At 30.3% G+C, this 20,940-nt stretch overlaps 1 protein-coding gene across 1 annotated transcript; it reads right to left on the reverse strand.

Moving 5' to 3' along the window:
* Positions 1-18,189: 18,189 nt before the first annotated feature.
* Positions 18,190-19,516, reverse strand: LOC144559479 (putative purine permease 4). Its single transcript, XM_078308500.1, has one exon. The coding sequence runs from the start codon at positions 19,422-19,424 to the stop codon at positions 18,282-18,284; it is 1,143 nt and encodes a 380-aa protein (XP_078164626.1). The 5' UTR covers positions 19,425-19,516; the 3' UTR covers positions 18,190-18,281.
* Positions 19,517-20,940: the final 1,424 nt, after the last annotated feature.

Below are 20,940 nucleotides of genomic sequence, written 5' to 3' on the forward strand. Positions count from 1 at the left end.
GAGTCAATTTTACAATACCATATCATTTTACTCTAAATTATATTAAAAATTATACATAAATACAAAAAAAAAAATTAAGAAAAAATGGGTCAATTGACCCATTCCATCTTTCCGCCTCCGCCATGGCGTGTATTAAATAAAAGTCACATGATTAATCATCATGATAATTCCTTTGATTGCTAGACACGTATTAGGAAATATAATTTATTAAGTGTTTATAAACCTATATAAATTAAAAAAAATGCTTATAGGTAATTTTTTTGTTAAAACATTTACTTTTAAAATAAATAAAAAACATAGTTACAAAATCAAATAACTAACTAATTCTAAAAATTAGCTAAATATTTAAAATCTTTAATTTATTAAATTTTTTGACTACCACAAATATTTTCACCCCTACTGCGAAGGTTGAGCACTAAATACAAATTCCTTTATTTTATGACCCAATTTAAGTACGGATGGCACCAATAAAGAACACAGGAAGCTGTCACCTTGCTTGCGCTTTATTGAGTTTGGTCAAATTGTCAAATGGGAAAACGACAAACAACTTTTCTCTCTTGTTTATCACATTAGTCAAACAGACTTCTCATAAAATTATGCCATAAAAATTCGTAAAATTGGCAACACCGAGACAAAAAAAGCATTCTTTCGCTATTCTTTGGAGTTAGACAGAAACTGTCATTTATTTCTCGAGAAGGGTTAGAAATACCTCCTTTTTTGCGTATCTTTGAAAAACTTTAATAATTTAAAATTTAAAATTTAAAATAAAACGGTTAGATATAAACATGTAAAAAATTATAACATTTCAATTTTATTTTAATTATTATCTTGAACTTGTAAAATTGTATACTAATGTGAATAATTTTTAGACGTTTATTTTTTAACTTATTGATTCACATAAAAGCAAAATTAAAATGTGATAATTTTTTGTGGGCACATAGAGAAAATAACATAAATCACAGCTAACCGTTTTATTCTGATGTTTAAGTTTTAAACTTTGAGTTATTTAAGTTTTTAAAAATAGAGGCATGATGGAGGCACAAAGAATGGAGGCATTTGAACCCTCATCTTATTTCTCAGTTGCTTTATAGTAGGGAATTTGTATCCTCTGCATTTAACTCAAAAATGAATCTTTTGAGTTAATACATTAACCGTTTGATCAGCTTTAAGATTCGTGTGAATTAAATCCACACTAATATAAAAGACCCCTTATGTTTTAGACCGGAGTTGAATAAGCTCCATTTATAATGGGACGACCGATATGTATTAACTCAAAAGAGCATCTTTTGAGTTAATGCAGACAATGTGGACTATATAGTAGGTGGAGGTGTGGAGCCACATGTATTCAGGAGACATGTTTCTCGATTCAAAAATAAATAAAAAATAAAAAAAAAATATGCTTTTGTATTGAAGAGGTTCAACTATTTTTTTTTTTTATCTTCGTTGTATATTTATTTTGAAACTTAAAATTTAAAATAAAAACGTTCGGTATCTTATAGAAGTGGATATATTTTTAGAAGTTGATTTTTTTAACTAATTAATTTATATTAAAAAATCGAGAATTGATTTTTTTATATTTAAATGTAAAAATTAATATATATCAAATCTAATGGTTTTATTTTGGTATATAGTTTTAAATTTTTTGTTTTTAGTTAATTAGAAATTGAGGTGTTGTTTTTGTGGTGTTTTTTTAACTGTGTAAAGCATTTTCTTTCACAAAGCATTAAAAAGTCAATGCGTTCTCCCATTCTGCCCCTAATCTGGCGAATCCCAAATTATTTATGACTGGAACTATCGATAATGAAAAAAAGAATATGCTTGGGTAAAATAATATTTCTAGTTTATAAAAAAAGTGGCTAGTCATTGAACTTGTCTATGCTCCAAGATTTTCAAAATCAAGGATATATTCGTTATTAAAAAATAATGATTATTGATATAGTAATATAATCTCAGATACATTCTCTTGTAGGTGGAAACAATTATATGCAATATTCATGACAAGCTATTTAATTATATCTCCGATATACTTTAATTAACCAATTATATATTCAACATTTGTCATTCAGAATTCACATCTCAATTTTGGTAAGATTAATCTGTTGTGCCAAATATGTTTGGATCTATTCCTAGAACTATATATCATGCATGTTTAAAAAAAATTAAGTTATATTACTTAGTTTAATTAAAGTCATTATTCTTAATTTATATTTGGTTTTATAAAATAATTATTCTTATTTGTGCCAGGCACGTGTTTTGCTAGTTTTAAATATTTCAGCTAAAAAAAATAAGAAATATGATCCGAGTCGGATTCAAAATTCACTAAAATAATATGTGCATATGAATGGTTGAAGAATAGTCACTAATCCGAATTAGCACTATAATGAACTATTATTCTCTGTCTGGATGTATATGGATTAGTAAGAGTAGAACTAGGGTGTTCTTAAGTTCACCAAGCCTCTTGGTGAACTCAAGTCTAAAACCCATCAAATAGGCTTTAAACGACGAATCTGAATTGTTGAAACTCGAGTGATGTGTCCACATGTAAAAAAAAAAAAATTCTGCATAGAGTTAAGTGGTAAAAAAAAAAAAAAAAAAAATCAAAAAATGAATGTATTAAAATTAATTTGTTAACCTTCTAATTGTAACCACTTGACTTTATACTAAATTAATTTGAAAGTTTAAAATTTTCGCATGTACGCGCATAGGCGGGTTTCAACGGTTCGGATTCGTCATTTAAAGCCAATTTGATAGATTTTAAACTTGAGTTCACCAAATGACTTGGTGAACTTAAGAACACCGTAGTTCTACTCGACTAGTAAATATGGATTATTCTTTGTTTGTCTTTTGTGAATTTTTTTACTATTATACTAACTCAACATTTTGTTAAATTAGCTACTATTCTTGCTCTATTCCTTGTTTCATCAAAATGTATATGAATATGGTACTGAATATAAATTCATAAATAAATCTTATAAATACTTAAATATTAAATTTAAATTCAGATAATCCGATCCATAGACAGTTATAATAAAACCTCTAATAAATAAAGAGTCGTAAACAGGTAATCTTTTTTTGGTTGCAGATATAAACAATTGATTTGCACATATCTCTGATTACTGCACAAGATCGATCTCTCTGAACAGCAAAAAAAAAAAAAATCTTAATTATGATTGTGCAGCAAAGGTAGAATTCAAATTTGCTTCTTTTCTTGAAAAAATGAACACCTTTCTATTCTTTCATCCGAACCGTTCAAAATTGACCACACAGCTTTAATTACTTTTTTTCTTTTATATCAATATAATATATTAAAACGAATTAGATATAATTGAAGTCGTGTGATCAATTTTAAACAGTTCGAATGAAAAAAATAGGAGGTGCCCTTTCAAGAAAAGGAGCAGATTTCAATCCACAAGAGTAGAGCCTGACTCAAAACAAAAATTCAAGTCAAGATTCTCTGTCGGCGCACATAAGGGATGGTGGACCTTCTCTAAGAATATTCACTAAACAAACACCTGTCCCATGACCGTGATGGCATATTCCCGCACCATATTTGGGTCTCCTCTTTTGTGATTTGACCCAAGATTCACATTTATAGAGGAATTTCTAACGCTGAAAGAAACGAATACAAATACACATCACACCAGTGAAGAATCAGATTTTGTTTCAGTGATAAAAATACATGGCTATACAGAAGGTTATGGATTCAAAATTTTAAAAATGAAAAAAAAAATTTCAGTAATATTAACAAAGGTTTAAAAACGTGTTGAGTGGCTTGATTTTTCAACTTATAATTTCAAAAAGTACATGCATTTTTTATGTTTTTATCATGTTTTTACTTTTTTAATTTTCTGATGACAAAAATTCTAAAATTTATATGTCAAAATAAAATAGTTAGTTGTGATCTATATTATTTTCTCTGCATACTCATAAAAAATATCACTTTTTTATTAAGTTTTATATGAATCAATAACTTGAAAAATCAACGTCTAGAATTTATTCATATCGGTGTATTTTTACAAGCTCTTGATACTAATTAAAACAAAATATAAATGTCATAATCTTTTACATATGTATAGAAAAAATGATATAAATTATAACTAACAGATTTATTTTGACATTAAATTTTTTAAATTTTATGTTACTGTAGTTATAAAAATGAAGGTATGATATATGGAGGTACAACAAAATAAAACCGTTTGAACCCTCCTCATAGTGTGAAGGAATATGTAATTGAATATGAATCTTGTTATGAAACACAAATTTCACATTAATAGTATAATAACATGGTTTTAAAATTGCGTTGACATGCAACGTTTTAGTGGTTTATTGTTATTATAAAGAAATAGAGGTTTAGCTAAATAAATGTATGAAGGATTAAAATGATAACTCTATGGCATAATTATATTATTATTTTGCAATTTCTAAGAAATATAATTCGATATCATAATACAGTTGGATCATGTTTCTTGTATGATAAAGCACGGCATGCACATTAATTATTTAGTAAGTTCTTTATGATATTCTCCTTTTTAGTAAATATAATTTAAAACTAATTAGCATTGAATACAGTTTTAACTATTATGTATTTATTTTGTCATTTATCGAATCAATGTTTTAGATTTTATGGAAAACTTTTAGTATGTTCACCTAAAATTTTGAAATAGTCAATTTTCTCATTAAAACGTAATAATATTTAATATTCCCATAAAAATGTAATATATTTTCTTCTATCTCTTTTAACTATTTAATATTTTACTTAATTATTTTAAAAATTAAATTGATCAATATATCTTCTAATTTTAATTGAACATGTTCATTAATGTTCTAACATGATTGAATTTACAGGTGGGGTGGATTCAGGGGGGATCTAAGGCTTAGTCAAAGGTGGCTAAGTTATCTCTATGATTCGAAAATTTTATTTATAAGTATAGGAATTTAATTAAATTTTATCTTTTCTAAATTTTTATATAGTCTAGCCATCCCCAATAAATGACAAATATTTGGTTGTAGTCTAGTCCTTAATGTTCTATTTTGTGATTGAGAGGTCTTGAGTTCAAATTTCACTTATCACAATTGTGCATTTTAATTTTCAGCCACCTCTATCAAAATTTTCTAGTTCCGCCCCTGAATGGATTGAATAAGAAAAAAAAAAGGCTTCATCCTTTGATTAAATTTGATAATAAGTGAGGCTATGGTACTATGCATAGTGCATAGTCTCACGCTTAGACTTAAATTTTTATTTCGAAAGTTCTAACAATCAATCCAAATCGTTCAACATGGTCTCCATATGAATATGTACTTGTAAACTAAATTTTAAATTTTTTAGAATGTTTTTACTATTGTTTTAGATGGGTACAAAATCACCTTAACTGAAAATTCTAGACCATCTAAAAACAATGATTTTTTATCCATCTAAAAAGAAATAAAAAGTTTCTTAAAAATATAAAATTTAGTTTACATGTACATATTCATATAAAGATCATGTTGAATGGTTATAATCAACTGTTAAAATTTTAAAAACAAAAATATTGATGCATAGCACCGACCAATCCGTGCTATGCCTAGTAGGCTAGTACCATATTCATCGGTGCTACTCCTGCAGTCCTGCTCCGCCTCGCTCTCCTCCTTGTTGATCTTCAAACTTTAATGGAGAGAATAGGTCAAGCTACGTCCAGAGAACGAGACCAGACATAGAATTGTTGCATATATGGGGTACGGAGAGTTCTTTGCTTTGTTTCAGAAATCAGAACCCAGTTTGGATGAAGTGAAGGAGGCGTTCTCTGTTTTTGATCAGAACAGAGATGATTTAGTGGATGCCAAAGATTTGCAAAGGCCAAAGAGTACTAGTTATCTCGAATTCAGAGAAGGCACGAATCTTGAGGCATGCATGTGAATGATTAGGCAACATGATAGGAATGGAGATGGCAATGTCAATTCGATTGATTTTTTTTTCTACTTTTGGAGATGAGCCTTTAGGGAATGGTGATAAATTATAAACAATTATCGTTCAAGTTTGTCTCAAGTTGATTTTTACTTTGATTGTAATTTAGTGGTTGATATATAAACATATTTTATTTACAGTATTGTTGGGGAGATTTTATATTGACAACATAATTTCCAGTAACAATGACAAGCAACTTAACCTTGATGTTCAGACCTGTTGAAACAAAGTGCACAGGTGGATTGAGATAGGGAGGAAGCAATATGGTTCAGTTGAGAGGGAGCTGAAAAGACAGAGAAGGCGGAAAGAAGCAATAGAGGTGCTTGAAAATGGCGCTACATGCATGGTGGAAGCGCGGTAGAGAAAAAGAAAGGATATGGATAAAAGGGAGGAAGAGGACATTGAGAAATAAAGGACATATTCATTTAAACAGTTAAAATCAGATGGTCAATTTAATTTTTGAAATAATTAAATAAAATATTAAAGTTAAGAAAGATAAACGACAAAATATTAAATTTGTATGAAGATATTAGATATTGTGGTGTTTTTATAGAAAATTTATTATTTTAAAAATTTAGATAGACACATCAGAATTTTTTTTCTAGATTTTAAATATATAAAGTAATAGTCATAATGATGAAGAAGACTATAATAATTTTTTTTTAAATTTAGATATGTTCGAGGAACACTTAATGCAAAAAAGCATAACACTAGCCGAACTATAAATTGACGAGTATGTATCTTGGCTATATTTGTTAAATTTAATCGTTATCTAAAACGAGAATTTCAACTGTTCCAGCTGTACTATAGTAATATGGTACGCGAATAATTTGCGTATAATTTGTATATAATTTGTTTTTTTAATGCTTTTGAATCGAATATCCAACAATATGCAAAAAAAACTATTATACGTTTTATTCGCAAATAAAATGCAAAAATAAAGCAATTTTTTGTTTCTTTGAGGTACCAATAGGACTGCCAAAAAAATTCGTAATTCATGATTCAATTGACTTCGAATGTCAAATTAACATGTATCATTCAAATTAGAGCAACGCCAGTGGCATATGTACAAATAGATTCTTGATATGATTAGATAAGATCCAATGCATACTTAGTTTAAGCTATCCAATTTTAAAAAAAATAACTAAGAGCGATAGGGTTGCCAAAAAAAGCTCGTAGTTCGTGATTCGATTGACTTTTGGAAAAAAAAAATTACAATTAACTCGCTAGACTGAACTTCGTTCTGAAACAAATCAAACCAGTTCGGTTCAAATCTTATTCAAACTAAACTCAAACTAGGATAAGTTTGATTTGTTTGCATTCCTAGGTACCGAATCATTTCCGAATTATACTCAAATTATGAACTTTTGATTCCACCGAATCGAATCCGAACTATTTATTTGTCACTATGAGCTGTACAGGAATGTGGTCAGCAACCCGCTATATACTTTGCAACAAACTGATCATCTTAAAGAATCAAAAGAGAAATATAAGCGTTGGTGTGCCGAGTCCGTATCCTCTACGGTACCGCACTCAGTCTAATTGAAATTCAAATTCAGTGCTAATTTAAACATTGGGAAGATGTCTTTGAGATTTATGCCACGTTTAAATAACAATCTGGATTTAATAATTGAATGTGCGGTGATCCGAATTCTCTAATGCCAGGGTGGCACTAGCAAATCAAGCAATTAAAAAAAAGTCTAATTTAGCAATCAAAACAAAAGTAGACAAAACAACGCCTCCCAATCGTTAAAAAAGAGGTCGGCACTAACAAAGTAGAGCCGAGGCGGAAATAAATCTGCTACGATCCCAACGGATCGCAGGGTCCCTCCGATTCTAATCCCAACCATTCATTTATTGGAATTCAGAATCTCAAAAGAAGTTGCTTTTTGTGCACGAATCCCGAAACAAATAAATAGTTGAGATTAAGATCGCAGGAGCCTACGATCCGTTGGAATCGTAGCAGATTTATTTCCAGGCGAGGCGAGGCGAGCACCAATCCCTACAAAAATGTCCTCATAAGTCATAAATCCAAATTTTTTAGAGATGTGCTCAATCAACTGCCGACGATAACAGAGTGGACCCACAAAGCAAGACCTCGGCTTCAAATTGGTTTAAGTTCTCCATCAATTAACCCACTCATGCTTCAGTGCATACTGACTTCATTTTATTTATTTATTTTCTCCGAAAATAGTGGATACATCATAAGATTTAAATCTTTTAAGAGAAAAATGAAGATCTTTAACTTTTAATATTTATAAAGGACCAGTCGGATTTTTAAACCAGTGTCATTTCATACAAATGATATTAACTTTTACTATTAGATTAAAAATTAATTCTTTATCTTTTTATTTTATTTTTAAAGTTAGTGACTTTAAATGTACACTAACAATTTTATTGATAAAAAATGGACTTACAACATATCAAATGACTCTCATTTCTAGATCTGAACTCGTTTATTCTCATGAAATAACGTAAATTACTCTAATTAACTAGTGATTTGCCGATACTTTCGAGTAATCTTGTAAATACTTTGTCCATAGATGTTAGATCTGATCTTTTGTTGCAAATAAAACATGTGCATTTGACCAACAATGAGTTATGGAGATCCAACTACAATGATCCATTATTGCAACAAAGCTCTAAATCAAAAAATGCAAGTTTCTTGATCAACAACACTCTCATGTTTACCATGAAATTTGAGTAGGCCCAACTAGACAAAGAAATCAAATCCAGCATGTTAAAGATTGAAGCCGAATTTAGTTTGCTGATTTCGAGAGCGGTGCAGCGGAAGCATGACGAATTATTGACATTATATATTTGTGCCAAGGATATGATGAAACACATGTAGAAAACCCAGTTTGAAAGATGTCTACAAAGATTTAATAGTGTTTTGTCTGAAATTGTATTGTTTAAAAGAGATCTACAAGGAAAAGAAGAATAGAAGTAATTGCAAGTTTGAGCTGTATAAAATTCTCAAAAAATTTGTTGAAAATATGCATCAGGACAAACTACCAGATGCTATACATTTCAAATATTTCCAACAATAAACATCTTCACAAATATATGGTGAAAACATAAGCTTAAGATCAAGCTTTCATCAACGCAGGGAGCATGATGAAAATCAAATTTCGGCTTGGACTCAAATCCGGACTTGAATTCGATCTCGGATTTGGTACGGGTTAATTGTTCTTCAATCTTCTTGAATGGCTAGGTACAAGTCTCAAGAAGAGGTCCCACTAGTTCATCATTTTCTGTTATGATTAATTGCATAATTAAATTATGTTGTGTTTTCTGTGAAACTTAATTATGTTACTATTTTCTAGGTTTGACTATTTATATTTTTTATGTTAGGGTTTCCAAGAGTTAGTTATTTTGTGATGTTAGTTTCTAAGTTGGACTTTTAGATTTTTGTAAGTTATTTATTATGATGGTTGTATTATAAAATATATGGTATGTCATTTTCTTGAAGGAGTTAACTTTGATATCAATATATTTTTCTGAGAGAGATTTATTCTTGCTTTTGCTATTTAGCATTCTTTGTTTCTAATTCCACTAAACTGTTTTCGAGACCCGTCACTAGCGAAGTCAAGATTCGAGACCAAGATTGCGTCAAGTGGTATAAGAGCAACCTATCCACCCACTTCTTATTGTTCAATATCTCATGCAATCAAACAAAACATGTACACACGGAGTAGAGTTTAGAACATGCTGTCATAACAGAACTTACTCCACTGGATTAAACTCACGATTCTCTTTCAATAAAATTAATGAGGAATTACATATTTTAGGATGGCATCATGCCCGGTCCTGGAGCAGGGCACCCAGGGCGATGGCCCCGGACCCCGGGATCCAAAGGGCCCCAAAAAAATTTTAGTATGTATATATTACAAAAAATTTATTTGTATATATTGAAAATAACTAAAATATTAGAAATCAAACTTTGTATATATAAAAGCTCTAAACTTTTCTATAAATAGGAATGATCTATTGGCATATTAATAAAATTATATATATAGAGAGAGAGAGATAGGCTGATGTGCTTTCGGTAGCATATGGGCCGAAATACACACGGTCCAAATTTGAAATTTCAAAATTCAAAAAGTCGATCTGAACCGTTCATCTTGTTCTCCATATTAATATGTGCTTGGAGACCAAATTTTACATTTTTCTGAATTTTTTTACTATTTATTAAGCCACTTTGAAAATTACTGATCCAACGGTGGCTTAACAAAACAGTAAAACCGTTGGATTAGCGATTTTCAAAGTGTCTTAAAAAATAGTAAAAAAATTCAGAAAAATATAAAATTTGGTCTCCAAGCACATATTAATATGGAGAACAAGATGAACGGTTCAGATCGACTTTTTGAATTTTGAAATTTCAAATTTGGACCATGTATATTTCGGCCCATATGCTACCGAAAGCACATTAGCCTATCTATCTATCTATCTATATATATATATATAGAGGAGGGTTCCAATGCCTCATTTTTTTATACCTCATCATACCTCATATTTTATATCTTTATTTTCTTCATATTCAAAGTCTAAATTGTTGATCCGAACTGTTCAACATGATATCCATACTAAAATATGGTTAGGGATGAAATTTTATAATTTTTGAAATTTTTTTACTATTTTTTAAGATAGGTAGAAAATCACTGTTTTTTAAACGGTTCAAAAACAGTGATTTTGTACCTATCTTAAAAAATAGCAAAAAAATTCCAAAAAATATAAAATTTCATCTCCATGCATATTTTAGTATAAATGTTTTGTTGAACGGTTCGGATCGACAATTTGGACTTTGAAACGAAAATATAAAATATGAGGTATGAAAAAAATGAGGCATTGGAACCCTCCTCATATATATATATATAAAGGTATGGGTGTAATCGGTCGGATACAGATCGGATAGTGATCAAACCGTATCTTTATCCGTTGTAATTTTTCAAATACGGATGCGAATATGGATAGTCTCGGATACGAATACAGATCGGATATTAAATGTATACGAATATGAATTATATATCAGACGGATATGAATATAATTCGGATAATTAAAAAAATTACTAATATACATTCTAGTAAAGTATAATATCTAAATATAGTTTTTTTTTCATTCATTAATTAGATCTAATATTTTTCGTAATAAATTTGTTGGATACAAAACATACATCATATTACCAAAATATTAGTCACTATTCATCTCATAATGTTATATTATTAATCAGAATATATCAATTCAAGATCAATAGTATTTTTTTTCTAAGCACGTAGGACAAAAATAAAAAGAGTCTTGAACCAACTACATGAACGATCATATATCAATACCATGCAGCTAAAATATAAGTAATAAATTATTGGTATTTAACAAATCATTTCTTGTGGGGTAGAGGTATAAATGGTCAAATGCAGATAGTTACGGATAGTTAATTATTAAACCGTATTCTTATCCGTTGTAACTTTTCGGATACGAATGCGGATACAAATAGTTAATTATTAAACTGTATCCTTATCCGTTATAACTTTTCGAATATGGATACAAATACCGATAGTCTCGGATACGAATATAGATCAGATAATTTAAGTAATTTTTCGATTTCAGATCCAAAAGAAATCGGATAATATCTAATTCATTTACACCCCTATATAAAAGACTCAAACTTGTCTCCCGCCCTGAACCCCAAAATCTTCAGGACCAGCCCTGGATGACATTCTTTACACGTAATAAAATTTGAATATTGCATATATCAGAAGTCAACAAATTGTGTTCATACTGCAGACCTCATTTGATTAGTTGAAATAATTAAATGCTTTTGTTGAATGAAATACTAATCTGACAGCATCTGCCATGAATTCAAAAAAAAAATATTAGTTGAAATAATTTATTTTGAAATGTGATGTAACACTTGAGCGCCTGAAGGAGATGGCGTTCCAAATCGACATTTTTTATTCAATAAATATAAATTTCGAAATTGAACCTCTAAAAATTTATTAAATGAATTTCAATATTTTAAAAAGTTGAAAATTGAAATTCCTTCCCATACATATTTTCAGTTGAACAGAAAGGGAAAAAAAAAACATGAGCCGTGATTTCAAAGACTGATTTAAAAGCTTGGTCCTTCATGAACGATGATTTTATCGAAGGTCGTGATTTCAATAAGATAAAAAAATTTTTGACAATCAACTATTGAAAATGGTAATGGACAGAATTTAATTGTTTCTATCTTTCAAAATCTTAAAATTTGTTTAGTGGTTTATTAAAGATTTAATTTAAAATTTTATATATATTTTAAAGTTCGGCATTCCAAATCCAAATTGAAGCAACTAATTTGGTTTGGCAAGTACTTAATATCCACGTTTTCCTTATTGTTGGTTCAAGTTAAGACTTAAGATGCAACATCAAAACCACGTTTAATTTAGCTGGCTAAAATATTATTTTCAAAATCACCTGTTAAATAAATTCAGTATCTACACTAATCACATGTTGTAGATTTGAAGTTGATAATCCTACGTGTTGCCCCTGCAAAATCTCAATATAACAAGATATACCTCAAAAATTATGAGATAACATGAACAGTCTTTCAAAGTCACCAAAAGGTGACAACACTCTGCTACTATTTTTTTTTTTTTTTTTTTAAATTATGAATTAGAAGTCAAATCATCTAACACACCTTCAAATCTCTATGTATATTACAGAAAATTTCCTCACTTTGTGAATTTTGAATTCATCACATCTCACATGAGAGTTATGTGTCTTTGTCAGAATTTTTTTTATTAATGCTAAATATTATGTGTAATAATTTTAGTTCATTGAATTTTACCATAAAAGTATGATCATATTGATACATGCGATCCCCCTAATCAGGAGTTTAATGATGGTCTTTTATATGGTAAATGTAATGACGACACTTTCACTAATTTTCAAGGACATTCAAGATGTTTAAGTGGTTAATTTTCCGTGCCATTCATGATTGTTCATTTTTCATAGGGGTATTTTCGATATTTTGACGATCCATAGGGCCATATAATATATTCCGACTATTTTAAGATAACCATTGCGTTTGTTAATGGAGCCAATGACATCACCCAATATTTAAAATCAACTTAATTAACGGTGGTGAAATATAATCACAACATAGTTATCATATCCTAAGTATTGTATCATGATGTGGTCAAATAAATGTGGACAACGAGGAATTTTAAAATACGAATAGGTGACACAACTGCCAATTTTAATAATGTTGCATATCAAATATTATATATTGCAATCTATCGAGAGAAAGTTTCAAATAAATTTGTTTTTTCATGTCTTTATCATTCGTTAATTTTCTAAATTATTAATGATTTAGAAAAATAAATAACAAAATAAAACCGCAAGCTGTATTATTTACATGCAATATAGTAAATTACAGTATGTTCACTTTGTTTTGATGAGACTCAAAAACCTTTCACAACTTCATTTAAAAATTGTTTGGATTAGTTAATATTTGTATTTAGTTCTAGATGTCAATCAAAAAAACTCAAAATAAGATAACTTTTTGTATGCGGACATAAAGCCGAAATTTTTATTTATACCCTTTAAAAAAAATCAAAACATTCTGATTTTGAAAGAATTTTACATCTACCCGGACCACTAAATTAATATGCGGCTCCATTCTTGGGGAGCTGCAGATTAGCTTGCTTCCCCTCCTTCCAACAAAAAGTCCAAAAAATGCATTGTAATATTAAAAATATTTAAGTTTTGAGGAGCCTCTAAACTAATATGTGGCTCTCCATGAATGAAGCCATATATTGGCCTGGAGGTCCGGATAAATGTGAAATTCTCCATAATTTGGAGTGTTTTGATTTATTTCTTTTTTTTTGAATGGGTATAAATAAAAATTTCGGGACATAAAGTGTCATATACTGCATATATTACATGTAACTATTTTCTTTTGTATTTGAACATGAAATTTTGTCTTATTAGAGCTCTAAAAATGAAAAAATAAATATTAACATAAGAATGAAGATATTTCAATCCTCTCATCATATAAATGATTTAGATACTTGGATTTGCATATCTCTGCTAACCACTCCATATGATTATTTATTAATTCAATATTCTAACGAGGTACTGATGATGTTTAGATAACTTGATGTGGTAATTTCAGTCATTATTGCCAAAGATGACATCAGCATTAGAGGTTGAGAATAATTAAAAAAAAATAAATAAATGATTGGTTTGTACCTTCCCTTTGAACATGTCAAAATCATTATTTGATTTATTCCTTTTGATTTTGTTAAATTTTAGGAGAAATTTTCTTTTTTTTTGGGTACGAATCTTAATATATATAGCTGTTTTAATTTATGTGAAACAATTTTAGAGACTTCAAATTCTCTGATGTGCTGCAAATTTTCAACACATTTTCATGCAGTTAAAATCCCTCATTATTCGGACAACATCAATCTTAAAAATAACCTCTAAAATTAAATGGGAGAATTTCACGTACCCCTCAAAAACATCAAATTACATACACCCCCATCTAAAATTCATTATATCATATTTAACCCTCTAAAGTTCAAAAACTCGCATATTTGCCCACTTTATTGCATTTTCTACTAATCTCATTTATAAAGTTTTCATTTTATTATTTATTAAAAATTAAAAAAATATAGTTTGTGTAAAAAAATATTCAGTCTTCCAATGACATTTAGACATACACTGTATATTTGCCATCACAACTGATAATTAGAAGATTGGACATTTATCTAGAGCAATCTACATATTTTTATAAATATAAAGGTTAAAATGGTACTTCATAAATTTAAAATGAGTTTTAATAGATAAGGCAATGTAACTTGGATAAATTTGTGAGTTTTTGAAATTTAAAGGAGTAAAAATATGATGTTATGAATTTAGAGGGGAAATACGTAATTTTGATATTTTTAAGGGGGCATGCATGAAATTCTCTTAATAAAATAATCATCCATCCCCTAATCCGCAAAGCATTCCAATTAGGACCAGGTAAATAAAATGAAGGATGATGATGTATGCAATTGCACTGCTCGCTTGTAATAGGTGGATTTTTTTTGGTGTGCTTGCCACAATTCTATTTTTATTTCTATTATTCTAAAGCTTTAGAAACTGTCACACAACAAAAACCCAACTACCGCCATCACTCAAATCCAAATTTGACCTCATACCAATTTTACAGGATTTGAAAAACATTTTCTCAAGAATAAAAAAAATAGAGGTACAAACAACAAATATAATTAATACAACATTATTGAAAGAACAAATAAATAATTTCCATTGTGTTTGAAGCTTTTGCCTTTTATAATTGTCTTAGTGACATGAGAAAAGGAAGTCCAATGAAAGTGGTAAATTTATCAGTGGTGTATGATATAGATGGAGGGGCCAAAAAAAAAAAAAAAAGCCATAGAATATTCGTACTATTTTTATTTAATTATTGTCAACCAAGCTATGAAAGAAAACATCACACCCCATTCTCCAGCGAATATAAAATTCCTTAATTATTGCATTTTATTATAAAATTATTGTTATAAGCAATAATAGGATGGACAAACTAAATATTGTTTTTATATAAATAAACCAGAGAGAATGTTGCTGCCAAATTTTTTAAGACGAAGGAAGGAATATCCAAATAAGACGGTAGCACAGTTGATTAGAAAAAAAATGTTCTACAACTGTAGTTATTCGAAAGTTAAAATTTTAAATCTTGTGCGAAGATTTTTTTTTTTTTTTTAAAAGGACATTATCCATATCACCTCCATGACAGCCACCATCAAGTTCTGAAATTTAATTATTTTTTTAGATATTTATAAAAAAATTAGGCCGAAATATATATAATATTTATGAAGCTAATTAAAGATTTTGTAATGTTTAGAAGTTTGAAGAAAAATTTATAATATGAAAATATTAATTGTATATATATTTTTTTATCATTAATTGAAGTGAAATTTAAGTATAAAAATAAAGAGCTTCCACTAAATCTTTCAATTCTCCAATTGTATCTCGCTATATTCCACTATCCACCAACTATATATATCCCGTTATATTTTAGAGAGATATAGGACTAGGGGTGGCAAAAAAGCTCGTAGCTCGTGGATCGATCGTGACTCGCATCTGGCTCGCTCGCTAACAACCCGTTCGTTAGTGGACCGAGCTATTAACGAGCCACCTCATCACTAGCTCGACTCAAAATTAACAAGTTTGAGCTAAGGCCTAGCTCGCTCGCGAGCTGGCGAGCCAGCTCGGTCCAAGTATGAATTTGTACATTGGTATAAATTTGTGTGAATTTAGTATGCATGAATTTATTTTGTGAACTGTGTTTGTATGAATTTGAAGATTTAGTAATTTAATATGTATGAATTTAGTTACAAACTTAATTTATGACAGTTGACTTTATAATATATTATCTAAAACATTTGGGCTTTTGGCCCACGAGCTGGCTCGGCTCGCTCGTTGTCAAAACAAGCAAGTCATGAGCCACTATTTCAGCTCGGATCCAAATGTTGGCTCGCTCGTTGCTAAAACGAGCGAGCCATGAACTTGGTCTAGCTCGGACCGAGCCAGCTCGTTGCCAGCCCTTAATAGGACTTATCCATTTATCCATTCAATTTATATTAATTAAAAATTGATAATTGTGTATAATTATCTCATCAAACCTTTATCATGGCAAATATTATACAGATCATTCCCAAGTCCCCTAATTCTTCTATTTTATTATTATAATTAGCAAGAATAAAATAGACAGACTAAATTAACTAAACATCATATCTATTTATGAAGCCAATTTAATTAGATTTTGCAATTTGTAGAAGTACTCTGTAAAAATAATACTTTTTAATGTGAAAATGTAACCTGTAAAATAATTTTTATCATTAATTAAGCGCTTCCACTAAATTTTTTAATTCTGCAACTGTATCTCGTTAATTGTATTTCACTATTCAACAACTATATTTCACTATATCTCTGTAGAGATAAAAAGTTATCTTTTTATCCATTCAATATATCTTGCATTAAAATATAGTAATTATGCATAATCATTTCATCAAATTGCATTAAATTACATTTTCAATTTTTAACACGAGACTCTGAAATTAGTCATTAATATATTTCATTCTTCTTTATAAAAGTTGGGACCACATAAATTTTTTAATATTTAGCTTATTTTATACAAAATCAATGGTCAAATAAACGACCTAAAATAAACCTATTGATATTAAGAGCTTTAATTTGTCATTTTGAAAAAGTATAATATATTGATGCCAAAAATCTCCTCAAAGTTCACATAGTCCCTTCTGACCTGCCAATATTTTCTACAAAGTCCTTTATAGCATTTAACAGATGGGCTACGGTGAGTTACAAAGTAAAACACGTTTTTACTTCACGTAATATTTTCATTTTTAAAGTTTAAATAGCCGATTCAAACCGTTAGATGTTTAATCTATAATAAAATATGCTTGGAAACTAAATTTTACATCTTTCAGAATTTTTTTACTATTTATTAAGCCACTCTGAAAATCTGAAAATCCGGGTGAACAGTAAAAACAGTAAAAATTTCTGGACCGTTGGATCGGCGATTTTCAAAGTGGCTTAATAAATAGTAAAAAAATTTCAAAAAAATGTAAAATTTGGTCTCCAAGTACATTTCAATATGGAGATCATGTTGAGCTGTTCGGATCGACTACGTTTTAAACTACAAAATCGCAAAATATAAGCATGAAGTAAAATAATCGCTTTACTTCGCAACTTACCGTAGCCCATCTCTTTAACTTTTTTTATATATAGTATAAAACGGTCTTCATGAGACTTTGCATATTAGTACTCAAACTGTTTTTAAATAATTTCTTTCAAATACTTAATAGACGTCATGATACGCAAGTTAAAATATGAAATTGAAACTTTTCCTACAAAAAAAATATATATATATCAAACAACGAGAGCATTTACATTTATGATATTATGGGAGTTTCTAAAAATATGCAAGAAAGTTTTTTATTAAGAAATTATTTATAAATTTCACACGGGTCAAATGATTAACTTAAATTATTATTTTTTTAAATTTATTATTGACGTAAATTAATAAAAACTCTGAAATTAATTTTAAAAATGTAAGAGTTAGAAATTTTAGAGATTTTAATTTTTAAAAAATAGTTAATAATTATTTAGAAACTCATTTGAATTGTTCTGAGTACACAAGATAAATTTAAGGCATTTTAAATATGTACACATGTGCCAGTTTCCCCTGCAAAGTTCACTTGCTAACATTGAACCACTTAAACCCAAAATTAGAAGTTAAATAATGCGCATTAATTGAGTTGGTAATTAAATTCATACAGTTTCACTCCCACTGCCTCCTCTTCCAACTTTCTCCATCTCCATTTCCAATTCCAATTCCAATTCCTTCTCCTCTTCTCCTTCTCTCCCGATTCTAATCCTATTATTAATCTCTCCATCCTCCCTCTTTCTGTATTCCCCATACAAATAAGACCCCAATCCCCACACACACAGAACCGTCGCAACCGCCTTCTCTGACCCGAAATTATCCTTAAAAAACACAACGCCACCGACCACGTTAGCCGACACCACTGCTGTCATGCAAACACCACTGTGCAGGGATGATGTTAAAAAGATTAACCCAGCTGTACCCATGAAACACATCTGCCATGTCAGCACAGTAATCACGAGAACTAACCAATACAGTACTCCCGAAAGGTTCCACTGCCCGGTCTCCTTCCATCCACCCGGTGATGCCGTGGCACCAACAACTGACAGCAACGTTGCCGCCGCCTCCATTATCACTTGCACCTCAATGACCATGCGGAAATTAGTGACACCACGATAGACCAATTCCATCACGGGAAGATAGAGCGCGAACAAACCTGCTGCACCAAGAGTCGATGCATATCCAATTAAGTAGTGAACCCGGCTCTCACCGGCTAGTCTCTCTGAACTCTCGCCTGACCTTAGTGCAAGAAGCACCGAGCTAAGTGTCAAAAGAACAACAGTATTAGTGTTCGTGAAGGTTAACGGGTGCCGTACTAGGATAGCAGCCAGGACCAGTGTGAAACCTAGCTGAGTCGATAAAAGTAGAGACGAGGTAGATGCCGGAAGATACGACACACCCCATGAGATCAGGAGATTGTTGACCCCCAATAAAAGGCCTAGAAAAACACACAGAGACAGTAAACGAGGGGTGAAGCGTGAGAAGGGGCGGTAATTTACGGGTCGCGGGAAGATATAGAGAGGCACCAATAGGAGAGGGAATCCGAGTGACTGGACCAAGGTTGCGGTCCATTTGTTGTTACCACCATGAGCAAAGTAGAATCTAGAGAGGAGGCTAGAGGCTAGAGAACCGATAAAGAGAGCCGCATAATTCAGGCCTAGGAGGAGGTGATTGCACCGGTGATGAGGTGGTGGTTGCTCAGCTTGTTCTGCTGGGTTTGTTTGTTTGATGTTGTCTAGGTTGGCCATGAGAGAGAAATAAAGAGAGGGAAAATGATAGTGTGTTTTAAAGTGTTGTGAGTGGAGAAAATGGCCCAAGTGGGGGGTATTTAACAAGAGATAAGTGGTGTTTTATTACGCGTCAATATATAGGGAAGGCGTATTAGAGGTGTATTTTTTTTTGTTTTTGATTGAAAGCCCGTAGGCATTGTATTAGAGGTGTAGCCTGGGGGCTGGGTTGGTTGTTGGTATCAGTTACAGAAAGAAAAGAATAACAAGTACATATAAAAGAAAGGGAAAATATACGGTGGGGCCGTGGGGTCATAGGGTATAAGTTCTTGCGCTTATCTCATCATCATAGGTTTAGTAATTAATATCTGGATCCTTGGAATATAAATTGTGATTTTGTTATGATAATTTATTTCAGCGATATTCCAAGTTTATAGAAAACCATTAAAATGATTATCGTATATTCTTTCTTAATAATTTAATTATAATTTCATCTTTTTTATGTTACAAGTACTTGGAAAAAAAAAAAAACAGGAATAGGTTTATAGCAACTTATATTACCATATAGCTCAAATATGGATTCAAATCTACTACTTTTCTTGAGAAAAGGAGCACTTCTATTTTTTAATTTGAACCATTTAAAATCGATCAAACGGCTTCAATTACTCTTTTTTTTTATATATATAAATATAATCTATTAAAATGAATCAGATGTAATGGAAGCCGTTCGATCGATTTTGAACAATCCGAATTGAAAATAGAAATGTGCTCCTTTTCTTATAAAAAAAAAAAAAAAGTAGCAAATTTGAATCCGCTCAAATATATATTTTCATATACAGTCATAATTTTGGAGAGTGCTATTTTTTAAGGGCAACAATTGAGTTGTTGAGCGCCAACCGCCAAGAGAATATTTTATTTCTTAAAATCCAATTTGTCCTTCCGTAAAACTATCATTTATATCTATGCGCAGTTAATGCACTTCCCTAAAATTTATAGAAGAATGTATACTTATTTATTGGGATTTATTTGACCAACAACTCTAATAAGAAAATCCAACATAAATAACTACAAGCATGCAAATTACAATACGAACCACACTACATACTGGGCTTTGGTCGTGAATTTGTGATTCATTCTCCTATAGCTTCAGGTATGTTTGGATGTGTCAAGAATATAAACTATTTTTGAATAGGAGCTATTCGGAATAGCAATATAGATTCAAATAATATTTTGCTATTCGGAATAGCTAGAATAACTGTTATTCTCTATTCCTTGTCAGAGTACGTTTGGATGCATTCTAGAATAGCTACTATTGCGAATAATAAATTAAGAATAGCTAGAATAGCGCTAACTCAAAGCTATTCAGAATAGCTAAAAAGTTCTTGGCTGCACTCTTTGCAATAGTCGTTATTCCGACTTTTTTGTGTTGGAACAGCAGAATAGCGTTGTTCTGCTTGTTTGGAATAGCAAGTGTGATTGTTTGGATAGACTTGATTTAGAATAGCACTATTCTCATACCATCCAAACATACCTAATT

This window comes from Carex rostrata, chromosome 9 (genome assembly GCF_964058835.1).
Source record: "Carex rostrata chromosome 9, lpCarRost1.2, whole genome shotgun sequence".
Taxonomy (NCBI): Eukaryota; Viridiplantae; Streptophyta; class Magnoliopsida; order Poales; family Cyperaceae; genus Carex; species Carex rostrata.

Bases quoted from the DNA above. Each gene is read 5' to 3' on its own strand.
- LOC144559479 (XM_078308500.1), bottom strand. From the start codon at position 19,424: ATGGCCAACCTAGACAACATCAAACAAACAAACCCAGCAGAACAAGCT.